General features: G+C 32.2%; 1 protein-coding gene across 18 annotated transcripts in view; it reads left to right on the top strand.

The window, feature by feature from the left end:
- The window catches only part of LOC126883476 (phosphatidylinositol 4-phosphate 5-kinase type-1 alpha), a 240122-nt gene that overhangs the window by 129890 nt on the left and 87414 nt on the right, over positions 1 to 22818 (top strand). For all 18 annotated transcript variants that reach the window (XM_050649046.1, XM_050649048.1, XM_050649056.1 and 15 more), the window contains exons 6-7: positions 15866 to 16041; positions 18262 to 18477. In XM_050649046.1, the coding sequence (XP_050505003.1) occupies positions 15866 to 16041; positions 18262 to 18477 (392 nt within the window). The remainder of the gene's footprint in view (positions 1 to 15865; positions 16042 to 18261; positions 18478 to 22818) is intronic.

The raw sequence follows: 22818 nt of genomic DNA, 5'->3' as shown, positions 1-22818 counted from the left end.
TTTGATAGCTAAACCATTATTGGTAATTTTAAGGATAAGTCTGGATTAATATGTATTTATTTCTGAAAAATTATTTGGGATTGAGTATTTTCACGGCCAACCTAATAAAATTTTACGTATTTTTTGGTACAATTAATGTTTAGCTTGAATCACCAATAACTCACAAATTAAAGCAGTTAGGTATAGGGAATGCTCAAGAAATAAAAAAGTACTATAAAATATCATTTCATTACAATACAAAAATACATGGTGTTCCATTTAAGAAACCTCAGAAAATACTCATTCCGAGTTTCGACCAACCGTGTATACTAAAATTTAAAATTTAGCTATACTAATGATTCTTAACAATAGTAAACTATATTAAAAATCATTTGAACGTAAGTAGAGTTTTAGATGTCAAACTACTACAATTCTACAGGGTGTGAATGTTGCTACGAAATTAATAAAAAAACGTAATTATCTTTTAAAATACCCTGTATAATATTACAAAACCTCATATTTTAAGAAAGAAGACATCGAAGAGAATCCAAAAATGTAAAAATATACAGGGTGTCCCATTTAAAAAAACGAAGTTATATGCAACTTCCGGTATAACCGGAAGTTGCAAAGAGATGAAAATATTTTCATTTAATAGATCATCCTTCAAAACCCCTTTATTCCAATTTTCATGATTCTGTTGCCTTTAGTTCTCGAGATATTTCTAATAGGCCAGTTATCTGCCTCACCCTATATATGTATATTTTTTAGCAGCTTACATCGGAAACTTTTAGCAGCAGCGTAAATAAAAACATTATTGTGATTAAATATAAAAACATTATTTTGATTAAATAGACCTAACAGTAGTTATAATTATTTAAGTATAATATATTTATAATTGTACCTAATGAAATTATATTTTACAGTAATTATTTTTGCGTTTTTCTGTATACTATCCGGTAACAAGGCAAAATATTAAAGAGGAACTATTAAAACAGATATTGGGACCGTGCAAGTTCGGCAAAGCGACACCTATTTCTACGCTCTGCAACTTTATTTGCACTTTTAATTATATTGGCCAATTATATTAGTCCTGGTTACTGGATAATTGTCAAGGCCATAGTCCAAAAAAACAATAAGAAGAAAAAATAAGATTCAAGTTATGTTATTAAAATGTAAACAATTGTATGTAGTAAATAAAATTAGTTATTAAAATGCAGTACTGCAAGCAAAATACAATTAAGTAAATTTACCTTTATATAATAAAATTGCATATCATATCAATATTGTGAAGCAACATATAATTTTTCTTTTTCATTGACAGTAGATATGAAATGTACGTCAATTTGACAATTTCAATTGACAATATGAATTATTTAAGAAAGTTGCAATATTTCTCCGCTATTCGCGCACGATCGTTTCTCAATTCCCTTCCAAGTACTTGCACACTTGTTCGGTATACCACTTGCACACCAATAATTGGTCTATCTCTTTAAATTTCTCATTTATCAGTAACCGGGCAATATTACTAGGATTGTTCAATTGAAACGTATGTTTGATCCAGAAAAAATTTATCGCTAAACATAACTATTACAAATAATTACTACAATATTGTGAAAAATGGCAGAAAATTAGAGTTGCTTTTTAAAACGGGAGGTATCGGAGATTAAATAAAAAAGCTGGCGCCCAACGCCACTAGTATTAACTTGAAAACTAACAAAAGTATGAAATATATTTTTTTATAGTGACCAAAACACGGTGAGTTTAAGAGCACACAGTAGCGATCAACAGGTAGCAACAAACGCGGTCCAAGATTGCAAAAGTTCTGCGAACTTTCAAAAGTGAGGCAACAGTGCGTCGGTAATCGACACTGACAGTGACGTCTATACTATCAAAATCAGTGATGTGGGAGGGACTCCCTCCCACATCACTGATCAAAATCAATAATTTTTATACACATAGGCGCGAAATGTTGCCAAGTCAGTGACGTTCGATTTCTTGTTATAAAAAATCGATTTTTAGTAGTTCCAATGTGACACAAAATCTAGGCACGGGATAAAAAAGTTTATTTGAAGAAAGTGTATTTTTTGTCTTTCTTAATGGCGGTACAGGCTCCTTTTTTCAATATTTTATTTAATTATAGAGTAATTTCCACATACTAACATATTTCTGAAATTGGGCTCTGTACCGCCATTCTTTATTATATTACGAATATGTGTGAAAAATAACTCGACAAAATATTCAAAATTAGAGCCGCTATCTTGGAACGCGTTTGTTGCTACCTGTTGATCGCTACTGTTTGCTCTTAATATGAGTTGAGAGTTTCGAGTTGAGCCAGTTGAGATGGGAAGGGAGTCGTAGTTTTAGTCATACCTCATACCAAATATATCTATCTATTGTAAGCGAGGTTCCTATAGCCTCTACAGCTTATCGCATTTCGACCGCTATCGTTTTCTGTTCATCCATTCGTTTTCTTTGATGGCTCTATCTCTCATTGTGTGCCGTACATTTTCTTCCCAAGTAACTAAAGGCCTTCTCCTTCTTCTTCTTTGTTGTGGTATGTAATTTAAAGCTTTCTTTGGCCATCTATATTTATTCATTCGTTTCACGTGAACATACCACACTAGTTGTCTCGTTTCAATTCTATCTACACTGGAATATACAGTATTTGTCCTCCTTCTAATGTCTTCATTCCTGATGTGATCTGTTTTGGATATACCACACGCTCTCCTTAGATAATCTATTTCTACTACTTCTATTCTTTTTCTACCTGCCAAACTTCTGCTCCATAAGTCATAATAGGCTCTACTAAATTTCGAAAGATTGTCAATTTCGTTTTTTGTTTTATATCTTTAGACCATAGTATAGAGAGTTTAGAATGTTTACCGCTTATTTGCCCTGCTGCGTTCTGCTTTCGATGTCTCTTTTGGTAGTGCTTTCACATATTTGGATACCAAATATATGTGAAAGTAAAAAATACCGAAAACAGACATTTTTGTAAAAAAAACTAATAAAGTAAAAAGCAAATAGTAACGTCACTATGTAAATAATTAATATAACCATTTATTCGATAATATATCGTTTTTGATGAAATCATATGTTTTTTTGTACTTACGTAAATTGTAATTGTTGCATTGAATTAGTTTTATATATTACGTAAATTTAATTCAGGCGAATTATTAAAATTAAAATTGGTGTAGGTATTGGTGCATCCATTACAACATGTAGGTTACTGTTACGTCTGTATCTCCTATTATATTATAAAGCCATTACATTTTTCTATATATAATTTACTAATTATGTAATATTGCTACCGGCTAAATTTAAATTCTGATGAATGGTGTGTAATACTTACTTAATGTGCGTAAACATACGGCATCGTATTGAAAAAGTGCATAAAAACTTAAATTGATTAAGCTGAGTTTTAAAAGTAAAGAGTGTGTAAATAATAGAGTTTTCTGTATTTTTTCGGAGAATAATCAATATTAATAAACATAAAGTGTATAGTGTTGTCTCGTCATTAAGAGGGATTCCCATGCCATTACATTTTCTTTTCCACAGCTTGAGTGCTTGTTCCATATAAATATTGAAATGGGTTTGCGAAATACAGCAACCCTGTTTCGATCTTTTCGTGACCTTAAATCCCCCAGACAACCTTACGTGCTTACTTACTCCGTGGCGTTACAACCCTTCGTGGGTTTTAGCCAACTCGATAACATGCTTCCACTCTTCTCTGTCTTGAGCAACCTCCACCCAATTCTCCACGCCCATAGCTTTCAGGTCTCCTGCTATATTATCTCGCCACAGGAGTCGAGGGCGTCCACGTGGTGTTCTTCCAGTTGAGATTTCCTCCCATACCAGCCTTACTGCTCTTAGGTCACGATGTCTTTTGAGGTGTCCTGCCCATTGGAGTCTTCTGGACTTTATTTCTTTTAAGATGTTGGCGTCTGGGTGTTTTTTGAGCTCTTTGTTAGTTGTTATCATATATTATCCTGATGCTTCATCCAGCACAGGCCCAAAAATCTTCCTTAGGATTTTTCTTTCCCAGACATGTAATCTCTCTTCGTTTGCCTATGTTATCGTCCACGTTTCGCTTCCATACATCACAACGGGTAGTATGATTGTTTTATACACTTTTATCTTCGTACGTCTTGTTAGTTGTTTGAAGCGTTTTAAATGTCTGCTCAGATGGGGTCAGGGATAAAAGTAACTACATGGATACTGAGGGTCGAAATGGGGCTAAAGCAGAAGAAGCAGACACTTAAATCTTCTTTGCGAAACGGCGCTGCAGTTGGTTGTTCGGTGAGCAGGCTAGCGGGTTCGTTTTAAGGAATGGGAGAGTTTTTAGAAGAACTAACTACCATTACCAAATAAGCAAAGGATACTTACACTGACTAGAGGACCTTTCTACTATTTGAAAAGCACTACTGGGTACTTACTGGACATATCTCTGTACTTACGGGTACCATTTGGGGTGACATTCATATGAGATTCCTCTTTTGGATCTAATTGGTCAACTTTCAACATCATTTTAGGCTTCTATGCCACTTCCTCTTTTCCTTTTACTAAAACTCAATTACAGTTGTAATTAACAGTGGTTAATAATTTTCCAAAGGGTTGCAGAAATAAAAATAGGTACATTGTTAAAATGTTTATTAAAACTTCAAAACTTTATTTTTATTATTTAAAAAAATATATATTCTCAAAGAAATACAGACTTTACCATTAGGAATGACAATAAAAAATTACAACCTTTTATGACTTTTACGATACCTACAAAAACTGTTCAAATTACAAAAACAATTTAAAGTGTTTCAATATTTATCAAGCAAAAAAGTTGCAGTCAAAATTTACATATTTTGCCTTTTACAAATATTAATTTTACAAATTTTTTACAGCTATGAAAGCAATAATCTCTATTTATCATTTCTCCACAAAAATTCTACAAATTTACTGGGAATTCACTGTATCTACTAACGATAAAAAAGAACACATTACCTTAATAAAATTTTCCAATCAACATAGTTATAATGATAAAAAAATTAGAAAATTTCAGTACCTTCCAAAAAAACATTTCCTTGTCACATCACACTAAACAAAAATTTCCATTCAACACGTGAGCGGGCTTCTTATGACGACAAAGGGCTTTAGACAATGGGAAATAGGACAAAAGTTGAGACAAAACCAGACATCTCATCGGGGACTCCAATTAAATACCATTCGACCAAACTTCGAAAAAAGGAACAGAACGTCCACACCATGCCATAGCTATATCTACGTCGTAATTCATTTGTACTGGGTATCTGCTTTTCACTTTAAAAATCCAAATTGTGAAACTTTTCACGGGTATTCTTCAATAGCCACAAAACAAATTGCAAACCATTCATTTGACTTCGTACAGCGATAATATTTAATTCATGCAGGCAAGGTGTAAGGTGTGGCCACTCTGTGAGTTCGAGTTCGAACTGCTATTGGATGCTCGCAGTTTGGACGTCAATTTCGAACTAACTTCTCCTTAACGAAACGAGAAAAATCGCGCAATACCGTGCGACTTTGGTCCTTAAAGGTGCTTACTTGACCTAAAAGATTTGAGTCACATGGTCGACACCTGCAAAGAACTTTCGAGACCACCAATTTTAAAATTATACGTTGTAGCAATAGAATGTTTTTACCAGGGCGGGTTTCAGAGTATTCACGAAAAAAATAAACTAGAAAAATAGATATTACCGACACAAAATACAAGGGATAATTATTTATAAGATGGGTTTAAAACAAAACATTATAGCATTTTTCTTCTATTCATTTTGGCAGTTTTTTGTAATGCTATGTTTCGATTTTATAGGGTTTTGAAGGGAATAAAGACATCTGTTGCCGGCCTGTATTCTATTGTTTATTTCTTGTGATCCGTTATTGTCTTCAGTTATTGTTGTTCCAAGATTAATCGGGTGTTTCCTATTAAATCGATATCGTCTGCAAATGCCAAAAGTAGGTTTGGTCCTTCTCGATGAAATACTGTAACATTTTTTTTTTAAATAGGATTAGTTAATAATTAATTTACCCGTTGAATTAAATTTTAAACCCACTAGTACTCATTACGGGTACGCCTATGGCCGTTTCAGTAAATAACTACCCTTGGCTAAATTTACTATCATAACGGTACTGGCAAATTCTTGTCGGTATGACAAACGCAAATAACCGAGTCTATTAATATAAACGGGACCATTTTTTTATTGCAGCTTTGCCAAAACACAATGTTTTGGAAATAAACCCAAAGTCCCTTATTTTATATGGTTCTCGCTATTGTTATCTGTTTCGTATATAAACCTCCCAAGGAGTTCACTACTAAAATTCCGTTAGGTATTCCATCCTATTCAAAGCGGTATGGTATTGCAATGTTTTATGGTCACTTTCTAGTCCTGTCGCCAGGGGGGTACAACGGCCTCCTTAATTCAGATGGACTTACCCAAGTTTTTTTTATGTATTTTGACCCGTAGAACACGAATTTTTTGGGTAACAGTTGATCCGGATGTCGATAAGGTTGTTATAAACAAAGAACTTGAGGAATTACATAACAGCGATTTTTCGCAAAACAAAACATTTTTTGTATTTATTGGGTGATTCTCAGCAAAAAATGGTCTTACAAGTTTTTTCGTAGGATGCACAGTTTTAGAGATAAACGCGGTTGAACTTTCAAAAAATCGAAAAAGTGCAATTTTTGAACCCGAATAACTTTTGATTAAAAAATAAAATAGCAATTCTGCTTACTGCATATGAAAGTTCAAGTCAAATTCTATCGGTATTTTTGCATTGCTAAAAATTAAGTTTTTATTTGTTAAACAAAGCCATAAACACATAGTGTTTCCCGTGCTCAATGCATGCGTTTTAATGTACGTAATCTACGTAGAAATTGTCAGTATCGCGCCTACTCGTTCGATTTCAAATGGGAAATGCATTGAAAACATCATCATGTGTTTATAGCTTTGTTTAACAATAAAAAAATTAATTTTTAGCAATGAAAGTAATCAAAACCGATAGAATTTGACTTGAACTTTCAAATGCGGTAAGCAGAATTGCAATTTTTCGATTTTTTGAAAGTTCAACCGCGTTTATGTCGAAAACTATGCATCCTACGAAAAAACTTGTAAAAACATTTTTTGCTTAGAATGACCCAAAAAATACAAAACGTTACAAACGAGTTTTGTTTTGCGAAAAATCGCTGTTATGTGATTCCTCAAGTCCTTTGTTTATACAATCATATCGACATCCGGATCGACTGTTACCCAAAAAATTCGTGTTCTACGGGCCAGAATACATAAAAAAAACTTGGGTAAGTCCATCTGGATTAAGGAGGCCGTTGTACCCCCACTGGCGACAGGACTATTCCGTTTTAGTTATATTTCAAAGGAGCCCTCTTGGCTGAATAACTTTCCCTTCTGAAAACAACCGTTAGGTATTTTGACTTCATTTTGCGGTATCTGTATGATGTACGGTTACTTTACCTAAAAACCCAAATAGGTCAGTTCTTTTTGAGAAATGTAACTTTTTTTGAGAGGGGACATACTCCCACCTTTTTTTAGAGAAAAAGCATCGAAAAGATTGCGAAGAGGAGTTGGCGGCTGAATGGCTGGAAGTACAGACGTGTGTCTCTAGAGTACCGTATATCTTATCTACCATCTACCTTATCTACAATATATCTTATCTGAGTGATATTCACTCTCTTATCGTATCTGTAATTGGATCTAACATCCGATTAGATTCAAATTACCAAATAACTTCAGTGCTTGCTTACTAGTTAAAGTAAAATCAGTGCAAATTAAGAGGCAGAGTAACTGTAAGTGTCTTAATTATACTACCTACAACTATTTCCAAAAATAGAGCAATCTATGGGCTATCTACCTCAAACATATCTTCATCTGTGGTTAAGGCTAACCTCCGATGAATCTCATCAGCGATTTCATCAATATAATCTTTTATTCATTAATAAAACTTTTCATTATTAAAACTAAGTACAAACATTCACTAATTCATTAATAGCTGTGCGATTGGCTTTTTGTTTATAAAACCAAGTGCGGGGTGATTTTTTATTTTTGAACAGTAAACGTTTGTTAACTTTGTACGCTTTGCATTTAATTTTATTATATCTTTGTACTTTATATTTTCTATCAATAATTAAGTTTACCATATCAGTTATCTCGAGATAAGCCCTAAACCCGTAAAGAGAGATTTCTCATTATAGATGCTTGATTTGTTTTTTTAATTTATAACCAGGCTCTCTTTACTGTGTTTTTAATTGTGCATGCTTTTGTTATAATATGATACTTTTATTTATTCTATCATAATTATTGTTTATTTCTAACTGTACACCACAACACATTAATTGTTGGTGCAGTTTTGATTGGTGTATATTGTTTTCTCTTTATTTCTTGTGTTTTTCTTTGACTCACCCTTCTGGTGAGCCATGTGTTTAATATATTGTTTTTTATTTATCTACTCATAATAAATTCCCTGATAAGAAATTACCGCTAAATATTAACTAATTAACTGTCTGTATCTTTTCTTGTATTTGGTCTCAGAACCTCATTATCTTTCCTTACCTACCTGTTTTCGTTTCTAAGGTTTCTTAATTCTGTACCATCTGTGAATAAGTCGATAAGTCAAAAATACACACTTTTCAGTATGGCCATTTTAAACATTTTATTGGTTTTGAAGAATAAAAAATTTAAGTTCAGTTTCGTTTTTCGTAGAAATTGGTGGGTAATCATGTAACGAATGACGTACAAAATTATGAGCTTTGAGTATGTCACTTACTTTAAAAAAAATCTAACTTACCCACTTATTCACGCCAAATTTCTGTGGTCTTTTGAGTTACCTACTTATTGTACTTAGTGTAAATTTCCAGGACAAAAAATTCAACATTTTTTTATACTTTATTTCTTTATAAAAAGTAAAATCAACGTTAATTGGAAAAAGAAAACTAAAAAACTACTGATTATCTGCATCAAACTCTTCCAAATCAGGGTCCAAGTCTTGCATATCTGTAGTGGGCAAATTTCGGTAAAAGTTACGAAAAACTTCATCGATGAGCGGCAAAAGATCAAGTAGGTCCTTCTTTTTCTCCTTACTGATTGGCAGAAGCTTATCTGTGATTTGAGGCAATGTGCTTGGTACAACGCGTTTTCCCCTTCTTCGGAAATTTACAGATTTAAAAGGATTGGAGACGTCTAAACTATGTTTATATTTCAATATTCCAATTTATCATACTGGAACCACTGCACTGGCTGCCACAGGAACTTTTCTCCATCGGTATTAACTTTTTTTACGATAAGTGCATCTTTTCCTAGACTGCTGAAATCCAGGAAATCTTTTTGTGTCATTACCACTACTTTAAACAGTTTCTTCCTTTTGCAGGATCTTACCATCTGATACCAGTCATTAGGGTGATTTATCTTCATCTGTGTTCTCTTCTTATTTTTCTCTATAAGAGCATGATATGTATCACACTCCATGTGGGTATGCCCACTTACTAAAAATTTGTGATTTATAATTTTGAGATTTGGGAGTTTTGTGAAAGCGAAAGTGAACATGAAAGCGACTTGCTGGTTCTTATTTTGGCCTCCGCAAGTATTTGAATAGAAAGTTACCTCTTCCACATCATTAAGTTCCAATAAAAGGCGGTAAATACAAGAAGCTATCTGATTGCCACCTCTTCCAGCAGTTGATTCGTCCCACATGAAACATGTAACTTCATTTGTTGCTAAATCGTGAACGGTAAGGTTAAACGTCCACAGTTGACGCTTATAAAAGACTGTGTTCGCTGTTAAAAGGGGGTTGGAAGGCACTGTTGAAGATCAAAAGTGGATGCTCTTTTTTAGTGTCTGAAGACGCAACCTCCTTATCCACCTGTTTCGCCTTGTAGGCATCGTCTGCGAGCTGATGGTGTTTGTCCCTCTCTTGTCTCAAATTCTCTTTCTCCTCTCCCTCCTCAAGAACTTTTAACTTTGTTTCGAATATATCACATTTAGAACAAGTATCCTGTTTAGGCTTTTTAAATGCAAGGTTCAAACTGTAGAAGCAGTTCTTGTACAACGTTAATGAAACGGGTTTGTCTACTGTTTGTTTGTACATGTCATACATTTTAGCAATAGAGAGGTCACTAGACAAGTACTTTTTAGATGTCCTATTTCTGCAATAGTGGCTCTCGTATTTAGGAAATGACAAAATGTGATCTTTGGCATTTTGAATTTCTTCCGCAGAGCGTTTATTACCTGATGGCGCAATTCCACGTCTATCAGGAGAAATAATTCCAGAAAATGCATTTTTTTTCTTTTCACCCACTATATCTCAATAAATCCTTTAGTTTCGCCAAGGGTTGCAATGAGGCAAGTTTTACAAATTGGCTTTTGTATGCCATCAATAATGATGCTATATTTATATGAACATTCTCTATATTTTTTTCTTGGTCCTAGCTTTTCTGTTTTCTTTGGATTAATGTTAATTAGAGAAGCAATATAGTTAGCCCTTCTATTCCGACTTCCCAAGTTCCAATAGTTTTGAAAACATTTACCCCGGTCTTCATCTGGCAAACTTTCATTACATTTCATACGACATGCTTTTAATGGCCTCATATTTCTAGGTTTTACGACCTTTCCTTTTTCAGTAGTGTAACTTTTACCAGCATTTCTGAGTTCTTTACTTTCTTGTCTTTGCTTTCGTGTCCTTCCCTGTTTCTTCTTTTTTTCTGTACTATTTGGCTCGTTTTCCACTGAAACATGGTCTTGATCTTTTTCCTTTGTCTTGTACGAATCTTTTCCTTTGGTCAGATCGAATACAATTTCTGTTTTATCTGGAGCGAGGTTCAAGTTTTCATCTTTGATACTATTGTTTTTTTCTGAGCACCTTTTTTTCCTTTGAGTAACTAAAAAAGAATATTTTCAGATAAAACGAATTTAAAGTATTGCTGATCTTACCTGTAACTTGATCATCACTTTCCTCGGAAGATGATCCTATGCTTTCAAAGAAATCGGGATCAATGATGCTGTCGTCTGAATCGAAATCATAACTAATCTGGTTAAGGTCACGGTCTGTTGAATTAAACGTAGTACTTGTCGACTGACCGGGATTAGCAGTAACACGCTCTACTCCTACAAGATCTGTCTCAAAACGCTTGCGATCCTCGGTGCAAATATCTGTTTTATTATTTATCTCTGAAAATAAGAAAAATATATTGATCTGAGGGTATTTCTTTGTGGCATTTATGTAATTTACTATTCTAACTGGGAAATAAGGCACAAATTAAGTTGAAACAAATTATTTTATTGACCTTCCCCCTTCCACTTCAGATGTCGTTTTTTAAATACAATATAATATTAAATTAAACAAATTTTTTTGCTTAGTAAAAAAATTCTTTTAATAATTTAATTTAATCCGGCTCATTCATATCGGCAATTCAGACATATATTATACATTTTAAAGCAGAAAACTTTAAAATGATGTTGACTATATTTACGAGCTGCGTTCCTGGAACGACTTTATTGAAAGATTCACTAATTCGATTACATGAAATCAACTTTAACTTAAGAATATCCGTCACAAAGAATCATAGCATGTGATTTGTCTTTAAAAAGACAACCACATGCAATGGTGACAGTAAAATCCTCGTCTTAGTGATGCCATAGTAAATCACGAGGAAAACCAAGAAAAACCTCATGATACTATCCCGATATGATAAATATTTGGTTTTACATTCAGTTTACTCTCAAACGTCAATAAAATAATTTTTTTCAACTTAAATTGTGGCTTATATCCCAATTCGAATAATAAGTTTAAAAAAATGGCTAGTCAAAATAGAAGGAATTACAGAAAACACTTACCTGGTTCAATAAAATCCGTAGAAACACTTTCGGATATCACATTCATACGGATATCATGAGTGTTTATTTCTTCAAGTTGTATTAAACTTTGTCTTTCACTGATATCTCTAGGAGTTTCTACCACATTGTCTTGTATAAACACTTCCAAAGCATTTTTCATAATTTGTTTAACACGATTCGACATTTTTTTAACAGTTAAAATACCTAATAATCGTTAAAATACCGGCTCGAATATTAGTTCTTAACCTTAAAACAAAAACTGACGGACTAGTCTTGACTTGAATATCTAGTTACTCCCGATTCAAATGTAAAACCACCTACTATTTTGTTATGTTGATAAAGAGGTAATTGAATATACCGAGAAAAATAAAGCAAAATGCAACGTGCCCAAGTGGGTATTTCTACATACCTAGTTATTCACGGACTGAATATTATGTACCCGGATGGTCAAGTTAAGATACATTATTTCAAACAAATATTTAAAACTTCAATATTAGATAAGTCGATATACCGATTCTGATACCTAATAAAACGTCAAATCCAAATATTCACAGGCTTTTACCAAGTAAGCTATTGCATTATTTGAATTACTCATTTATTCACCTGACGGAATTGAAAGAGAACTATTTAAAGATTAAGATATCTCGTTTTTACGAAAATTTGACTTATCGACTTATTCACGGATGGCACAGAATTTTCCCCTTGCAACCCCAAAAAGTTAAGTGGCGCCCTGTATATCTTCTCTTATCTTAGGTAATTTTACCCATCTATCTTTTTATCTGTTTCTCTCTCTTCTCTAATCTACCTTCTCTTGTCTTATCTTTACCTATTTCTTCTATTGACTCCCTTCCACGTTCCAAAAGCTAGTTTCGAACCCACGACTCGCTTTCCACCTACCATCTGGCTGCCGTCGCAGTGTCTCCATTGGTGACCTTTCTAGCACCATCCAAAAAAAGGTTTCCGAGGTTACAATACTGTAGTCGGTTTCTCGATTCTGGCCCTTCTGATTATGTGTTCCAGAGCTAAGTTGAAGAGTTGTGGTGAAAGTGCATCTCCCTGTTTTAGTCTATTATTTATTTCGAATGTCTCCGAGAATTGTTGTCCAACTCTCACCTTACATCGTAACCGTTCCATACACATCCGTATCAAACTGACTAAATTTTTTTGGAAAGCCAAGTTCCTGCATCGCTGTCCACAGTCTAGCCCTGCATACTCTATTAAATGCTTGTTTAAAATCTATGAACATCTGATGAAGCTCACGATCAAACCCCCAGCATGTTTCTATTATGTTTTATTGTGAATATATGGTCAATAGTTAGAGCGGTCCGTTCTAAATCCGCATTGATAATCCCCAACGATTTTTTCTGTGTGTGTGTTGGTTCTTTCTAGCAGGTTGTTTGCAAGGACTTTGTAGGTGGTATTTAAGAGTGTTCCTAAATACTCAGACATCCGTTTTAATTTTTTCAGTCGTTCCATTATACATACTTTAGACTGCTTTGATAAGACCATGTTTAATGATGATTTGTTGAAGTGAAAAAAAAATCATTGCTCTTGCAACCAAAATATTGTATTACAGAGAGCTATGTAAAATAGAACATGCTCTCTGTGTAGCGTTTTTAGTTTTTTTTATTTATTTTTAGGTTTAAAAAGATTATAGACCAGGGCGGATCTGTTTTGAGGTGGATGTGAGAGGTGGCATTCAGATTTTTGCAGATACAGTTAGGTGACAACTTCAATAATTATAATTTACTTATGCTCCTTCTCAAATATGCCCGGAACATTAATAAAAAATTAAAATATTTAAAAATTTCGAAAAACATCGCATTTTTTCTACTTTCTTTGCTTATAACTTTAAAACGATTCATTTTGGAACAAAGTCGTATAGAAACAAAATAAAGCTAATTAAGTTTTGTATGACATACGACTGGTTAAAAATGTCTTAAATTATTACCCTTTCTGCAAAATAGCAATAAATACAAAATAAGGGGGCAAAATAAGCCTGATTTTGTTCAACGTTTTTTTCCACTTTGGTTGCACTTAGAACCTGCGTAATTCGCTAAAAAAAAATAATTATAACATACTTAAACAGACCACCCAATTTCACTAAAATCGACCTAATAGATTTTGCATAATAATTTTGCAATCTAAATTTTTTTAAGGAAGTTAAAATTTTTTAAAAACTTTCTGAACAAAAAGTAGACCATTTAAAAGTTTGGTAATTTTTTTACATATAAACAAGCGCTTTACCTATCTAATACACCTCACAGAATTAAAATTGGATTATTTAAGCAGCCTCAGCAATGTTTTAAAGTTATAAACAATTTTTTGGCTTATAAACAAATTGGGGCTGTCGCCAGGGAGGGGTACAACGGCCTCCTTTATTTAGATGGTCTTACCCAAGTTTTTATATGTATTTTGACCCGTAGAACACAAATTTTTTTGGTAACAGTTGATCCGGATCTCTATAAGATTGATATAAACAAAGAACTTGAGGAATTACATAACAGCAATTTACGCAAAATAAAACATTTTTTTGTATGCCTTGGGTAATTCTAAGCAAAAAATGTTTTAAGGTTTTAGGATTCGTAGGATGTAGAGTTTTCGAGATAAACGCGGTTGAAGTTTCAAAAAATCGAAAAATTGCAATTTTTGACCCCGAGTAACTTTTGATTAAAAATAAAATAGCAATTCTGCTTACAGCATTTGAAAGCTTAGGTCAAATTATACTTAGTTTTAATTATTTGCATTGCTAAAAATTAATTTTTTTATTGTTAAACAAAGATATTTGTTTATAAGCCAAAAAATTGTTTATAATTTTAAAACATTGCTAAGGCCGCTTAAATAATCCGAAATTAATTCTGTAAAGTGTATTAGATAGGTAGAGCGCCTCTTTATATGTAAAAAAATTAACCAACTTCTAAATAATCTACTATTTGTACAGAAAGTTTTTAAAAAATTTTAACTTAAAAAAAAATAGATTGCAAATTTATTATGCAAAATCATTAGGTCGATTTTAATGAAATTTGGTAGACAGTTTAAGTATGCTATAAGAATTTTCTAAGCGAATTTCAAAGTTTCTAAGTGCCACCAAAGTGGTTAAAAAACATTGAAGAACATGCTTATATATGCACAGGCTTATTTTGCCCCCTTATTTTGTATGTATTGGTATTTTGCAGAAAGGCAATACTTTAACGACATTTTTAACCACTCGTATATCATACTAAATTCAATTATCTTTATTTTATTTTTTTACGACTTTGTTCCAAAACGAATCGTTTTAAAATTATAAGCAAAGAAAGTAGAAAAAAATCGATGTTTTTCGAAATTTTTAAATATTTTAATTTTTTTAATAATGTTCCGGGCATATTTGAGAAGGAGCATAAGTCAATTATTATTATTGAAGTTGTCACCTAACTTTATCTGCAAAAATTCGAATGCGACCTCTCACATCCAAAAATAGACGTTTTTTCACAGATCAGCCCTGGTGCGGGAGCACGCCAATTAGAATTCTATTTTGCTGACGTCACAAAATAGAATTTCATAATGGGAGAATCGACGGTTGCTAGGCAACGTGACGTCACTAAAATAGAATTCTATTTGGCGTGCTCCCGCACCTGGTCTATTAGTCGATGGTCTCCAATACCCGCTGTACACAGCCCACGGCATCCATTGGGTACCACCGGCTAAGTCGGTGGTCACTTCAATTCACCCCGTAGTTTGAATTTGTTTTAGAATTATTCTTTTTTAATTATTTTCGGTTGTAAGATAGTTTTTGTCCTTCAAAACTTATTAAATGTAACGAAAATGAACAATTTTCCTACGGCGCGCCGTGGCGTGACGCGCCTCGGCGTGACGTTATACGCAGTCTACAGCGTCTATTGGAGACCACAGCCTTACGAAATATTTCGTCTTTATTGGACATATTGAATTAATTGAATGGTTCATTACACTTTGCATTTTTATTCAAACTACATTTTTTTGCATTCTCACACATAGTAATTTTTGCTCTTTCTTTCCAGGATATTATATGAATCTCAATCAGAACCCTAGGACGTTATTGCCGAAGTTCTTCGGACTTTATTGTTATCAATGTAATAGTAAAAATGTAAGACTGGTCGTCATGAATAATTTATTACCTAGTAGCATAACTATGCACCAGAAGTATGATCTTAAGGGTAGTACCTACAAAAGAAAGGTAAGAATATCAAATTTTTGTATATATTATTAGAACATACTCGAGGAAGTTTCTAGTTTAATACCCTCTTTCCTCCTCGTAGTCTTGTCACGATCAACTCATAAATAATTGTAATGTCGGCATAACACATCAGCATATTCAACCCTTTCGTTCACCATGTCCTCAATTGGGGACAACCTATTCTATATTATTTGTATGTAGCTATATGTTTTTTTACCCTTATAACACATTGTCTTCGATAATGGATATCCTATTCCGTCCAATGAGTAGATACTTGTGCTACCATTTAACAGCTGTTGAACAAAATATTAAGTTTTTTGAAATATAGGTTTCTATATTTCATGCTACAGTTCTATATTGACGTGCAACAAATGAAATGTTTATCTCTGTATAAGTAGAGAAGATTGTTTTGTAAGATACCATACAATACTTCTTGAATAAAATACTTTAGGTTTTGTTTTTTGTCAGTATTTAAAAAAATTTAATATTTTTACTCCATTGGTTAACGATATACTCAATTGAGGACATCTTGTACTGACCAAACTTTGCATTTTAAAAATGTAAAACTAATATAAAATATTTGCAAAAAAATCATTATCGATATGTTCCATATGTTGCAAATTTCAGATTTTTAGCTAGTACTGTATAATATGCATACACAATTATTATAATTTTATATAATATATTTTTTATTTTTAACAACTTGAGAACGACTGGAAGGATTTGGCAAATTTTGATTTTATAATATTTGTATAAAATAATTAAATTAAATAAAATTAACTAAAATTACATAAGACTAAATCAAATTATGTAAAATTATATCAAATTAAATAAAACTAAATAAAATTAAGCAAAATTAAATAAAATTAAAAGAAATCAAATCGAATCAGACCACACACTACGTGGAGTATTTTGACAACGGCACCCGATTTGGGCGTCGAAACGTTAATAAAAATCATTTTTTAATAATATTGTGGCTTATTTCCCATTATAAATAGTTAAAACACTACGTGGAGTTGTATTAAGAAGTATTCACTTCTATAGAACTGATTCAGCGAATATAGTTCTCTACTTTGTGCTCTAAAATATTTTTCCCATCAACTCAATTACTAAAGTAACAAATTTAACAGAAAACCTCTTATGCTACGGTCATCCAAACGTAGTGGACATGAACAAAATTCCAATACGTATTGAATTTCATAAAATTTTAACGAAAAATCGTATTTTTAACTTTATTATTGAAAATTGCTTTTTTTTATAAATAAAAATGAAAAGTCTCAAATACAGAATCCACCATTATAATGAAAATTAAAATGGTAAATAATTATTTAAATCTGAAAACTTTTCTTGTTGTAAATTCTTTCTGGTACATCCTTAATTGTGACTTTTACCATTTACAAGACAACAGACGACGAATATAGAAAACAAGAAGGACTCTACAGTAGAGTTAGTGTGCACACCTCTGAAGCAAAACGAAGCCATCCCATCTATTTATGTGGAATTTCAAAGATCATTTAAAATCGACTATGGGACGCAATCAGCGACATCTCTTGAATGTATCTGAGACTTTTCATTTTTATTTAAGAGATGTCGCTGATTGTGTCCCAAAGTGAACTTTAGATGATCTTTGAAATTCCACATAAATAGATGGGTTGGCTTCGTTTTTGTGTGCACACTAGCTCTACTGAAGAAGTCTAAGGATTGTGCATCCCTCTAAACCAAAAGGAAGCATATACCGTCTTTTTAAGCACCCGAAAAGCTAGGGGGACCACGCCCCCCTACCCTGCCCATGGGTATGGGCGCCCATGGGTATGGGCGCCCATGCTGCATATGGTAGAGTCCTTTTCGTTTTCTATATTCATATTCTGTTGTCTTATAAATTGTAAAAGACACAGATTAAGCATGTACCAGAAAGAATTTTCAACAAGAAAAGTTTTCATATTTACATAATTATTTACCATTTTAATTTTTATTATAATGATGTATTCTGTATCTGAGACTTTTAATTTTTATTTAAGGGATGTCGCTGGTTGCGTCTCAAAGTGGATTTTAATTGATCTTTAAAATTTCACATAAATACATGGGTTGGCTTCGTTTTGTTTCAGAGGTGTGCACGCTAGCTCTACTGAGGAAGTCTGTAACACAGAAACAGCTGTCTGGGGATTGTGCATCCCTCTGAATCGAAAGGAAGCATAAACCATCTTTTTCTGATTTTTTTAGGCTTCAAAGGCAGAACGAGCCAAAAGAAATCCGACCTATAAAGATCTGGACTTCATGGAGCATCATCCTGAAGGTATATTTATGGAGGCAGATACTTATAATGCTTTAACGAAAACAATTCATAGAGACTGTAGAGTATTAGAAAGTTTTAAAATTATGGATTATAGTTTATTATTAGCAATACATAATTTGGATCAGGCGCAGAAAGAAAAAATGGTAAGTTTTCGTCTTACGAGAATTTTTCTCTATTTTTCGATAATTTTGTGGATATAGATCGCGTGAATTCAAATGAATTTACTTTATCATTCGACAATACAAAGTAATCTGTCAATTAGTCTTTGATATATAGTTCTTCCATTATATCTCTGCACAAACGTCATGATTCATTTGCAAACAAATTAAATGGTTAAATTAAAACATTAAGTGAAACGTAGGTCGATTGTAATATCATTGATATGAATTCAGGGAATGAGGTCATTTTGCCTATCTTAACAGGGGTGGTCCTTATAAGAGATTACAAACCTTTTTTCTTATCTATAAATTACAAAGGCCAACAAAAAAAAATTTGAGTCTGTTAGTAAATATTTTTCGTTTATACAGGGTGTTTGGTAAAGAATGGGCCATAGCTTAACCTTAGATTCCTGAGGTTAAAATAGGTCGATTTAAGCTAACTTACCTTAGTACATAAATCGATAATAACCGAAATACAGGGTGTCAAAGTTAAACTTTTATTTTATTTATTTTTGAATATTGAATGACAGGCATGGGACAACAACACGAAATTTGGTATGTGGTGCTGGTATTGTACACCCTACAAACGGTATGTACAAACGTTTCTGGCTACTACCAGAGGCGTATGACGGGGGAACGTGAATGGTTGACCCTTCCCAAATTCTACGCCACTGGCGGAATTGCTATTTTAAAGCAATTTTTTTATTCTCCAATACTTTCTATGAAATTACATACTGTTTTTTCGTAACGATAAAGCCATTAGTTTTCGAGATATTTGAAGCTAAAATCGAATGAGCATAATACATTAATCAAAATAAGTGTGCCTTTTCATTTTTAACTTCAAATATCTCGAAAACTAATGACTTCATCGTTACGAATAAAGAGTATATTATTTGCATAGAAAGTATGGGAGAATCTAAAAATTATGCTAAAATCGCAGTTTCATCAGTGGCATAGAATTTGGGAAGGGTCAACCATTCACTTTCCCCTATCGTACGCCTCTGGTATTAGCCAGAAACGATTATTTACCATAATTTAGTAGAGTGTACAGTGCCTACACTTTATGCCAAATATTACATGGATATGTCAAACTATTTTAAAGTATTCTTTTTTTTTTAATTTATTCTTTATTTAAAGCTTTAAGAACTATAATACTCCAGGCTGTGGGTGAAAAATAGGTCGATTTCAGGATATAATTCAGGAATTTTTGAAACCTATAGGTGTTGTAAAGGACGATGCCAGGAATAACTTCTACTAAAATGTGACCAAAAAGATTGTGAGCTTTTTTTATTGCGATTTTCATTTGTTAAATTTGCAATTTTTAAAGATTTTTAAATTGATTCTAAAGAAAAACTTTTTAATAGAAAGTTGTAGTAAATTAAAAAACCTACAATTTGAGCTATGGTAAGTTTAATTTCGTGTATTGGTTATTGCAAAACAGCCTGCGAAAGGTCCAAAATGGCCGTTTTTTACAATTGCGTTATTTATTGTACAAATAATTTTTTTTATTTTTTAAAGCTTTAAAATGAAGATCTTTCAATTCTAAACACAAAAAAAATTGTAAGGCCGGATCAACGAATTTGTTGCTTAGATATTATAAATTGTTTATCCCAAGAGGTCAAATGTCGAAGGCTATAACTTTTTGAAAAAAAAATCGTAGAGAGTTTTTGAAACATCCAATCTCTTTCTAAAGAGTTATATTTTCATATTCTGATGTAAATAAAGGCGTAAAACATTTTTAAATCTCTAATTTTTGGGTTTGAAAATAAGGGGGCAAATTTCGTTATAAACATTTAGAGCTGAAGCGGCCCTGTACATCCTATGAGTTTTTAACTTACAGATTATTGTTGCTGAAGACGAAACGAAGATTTATAAAAAAATAAAAAATTTCTACGACCAACTGAAGCCGAGCTAAATGTTGGGTTTGAAAATAAGGGGGCAAATTTTGTTATAAACATTTAGAGCTAAAGCGGCCCTGTACATCCTATGAGTTTCTAACTTACAGATTATTGTTGCTGAAGACGAAACGAAGATTTATAAAAAAATGAAAATTTTCTGCAACCAACTGAAGCCGAGATAATTGTTTCTTTTTTCTTAAATCGTAGTGCCTTTATTTATAACAATTAAGAAATTATTTTACAGTCATTGACTAAAGAAAGACTTATATTATCTTAAAATAAAAATTATTATAAAATTTAGTTACATTTAATTATTAAAAATTATTTTTAAAATGGTGCTTTTGCGAGCGGCCGAATTTTGCAAATCGCCCGGCTCGCTTCAAATCCGCGCGCTCGGAAAATTTTTACGTAACTTGTAGACTTGTATTAAATTTTGACCGAAAACAATTTAATAATATTACCATTATAATATACAGTCTATTTACCACTGTATTTGTTTTTCTTGATAAACTTTTATATGTGAAATCTCATTTCTGAAGAAATAATATTACAAAAATGATACATACAGGGTGGGGCATTAGTGTGACAAAGTTAAATTACTCGTTTGTCGTAAGAGATACGAAAAAAAGTTATTTAGGTAAAAGTTGGGGCACACAGTACCATAATTTAAAAATATTTTCAAATATACAGGGTCGTCCGTATTGACAGGGTGACACAAACTTATGTTTTTTTTTAATGGAACAACCTATATATTTTTACATTTTTGGATTCTCCTCGATGTTTCCTTTCTTAAAATATATGGTTTTGTAATATTATACGAGGTAATTTAAAAGTTAATTACGTTTTTTTTTGTTAATTTCGTAGCAAAATCTACACCCTGTAGAATTTTAGTGATTTGACATGAAATTTTTATTTTATGTTCAAACGATTTTTAATATAGTCTACTATTGGTAAACATTAACAGTATAGCGAAATGTTTAATTTTAGTATACATGGTGGGTCGAAACTCGGAATGAGTATTTTCTGAGTTTTCTTAAGTGGAACACCCTGTATTTAAGTATTGCAATGAAATGATATTTTATGGTACTTTTTTATTTCTTAAGCATTCCCTATACCTAAGTGCTTTAATTTGTAAGTTATTCGTGATTCTTTAAGCCAAACATTAATTGTAAGAAAAATTACGTGAAATTTTATTAGGTGGCTGTGAAAATATTTAATCAGAAATAATTTTTGGAAAAGAAAATACATCATAATCTAGTCTGATCCTTAATTTATTACTATTGGATGAAATATCCAAATAAATTCGTGGTTAAGTTTGTTGTAAAATATTAATAAAAACATACAATATTCTACCTCGTCGGCTATGACACTAAATTTCCTTAAAAATTTGACATTATACTATTTTTATAGATCCAGTTGCTTTGTTACCATTACTAATATGTATTTTTCTTATGAGAAACTGACTAATAAAATTTTGGTGCTAGTGGAATATAACAAAAATGTGCTACTAGCAATAAGAATGTTTCATTAGAAATTCCCTGATAGACGACAACTAAGAAGAGAAACGTTTAAAAGTATACTAGAACGGTTTCAACGGACTGATCACTTAGATTATGATAAATCTGCTCGAATAAAAACTATTGTAAGTGAAGAAAACAGCAATTATATGTAATCCTTAGTGTCACTGAGGATCTGCATATTAGTACAATCGTTCTTACAATCTAAGTATCTAGTCTGTTGAAACCGTTTTAGTTACTTTCAAAAGTTTCTCTTTTTGGTTGTCATCTATCAGGGAACTGCTGATGATAAATTTTTATTGCTAGTAGCTCATTTTTGTTATACTCTCCTAGCACAAAGCCATTTTAATCCGTTCCTCATTAGAAAAATTAATATTAGTAATGGTATCAAATCAACTGAAACTATATAAATAGTATAATGTTAAATGTTTAAGCAAATTTTGTGTCATGTCATAGCCAACTAGGCAGAATTTTGTATGTTTGATTCATATTTTAAGCACCAACAACCTTAACTACGAATGTATTTGGATATCTCATCCAATATTAATAAATTAAGGATCAATCTAGATTATTATGTATTTTTTTTTCGAAAAATTACTTTTGATTGGATATTTTGACGGCTACCTAATAAAAATTTTACGTAATTTTTGTTGCAATTAATGTTTGCTTAAAGAATGACGAATAACTTACAAATTAAAGCACTTAGGTATAGGGAATGCTTAAGAAATAAAAAAGTACCATAAAATATAATTTCATTACAATACTAAAGTACCATTCCATTTAAGAAAACTCAGAAAATACTCATTCCGAGTTTCGACCCACCCTGTATACTAAAATTAAACATTTCGCTATACTATTAATGATTAACAGTAGTAGACTAAATTAAAAATCGTTTGAACATAAAATAAAAA

The sequence above is a fragment of the Diabrotica virgifera genome, chromosome 4, assembly GCF_917563875.1.
Source record: "Diabrotica virgifera virgifera chromosome 4, PGI_DIABVI_V3a".
Lineage (NCBI taxonomy): Eukaryota > Metazoa > Arthropoda > Insecta > Coleoptera > Chrysomelidae > Diabrotica > Diabrotica virgifera.
This window is presented reverse-complemented; position numbering and strand designations above follow the sequence as displayed.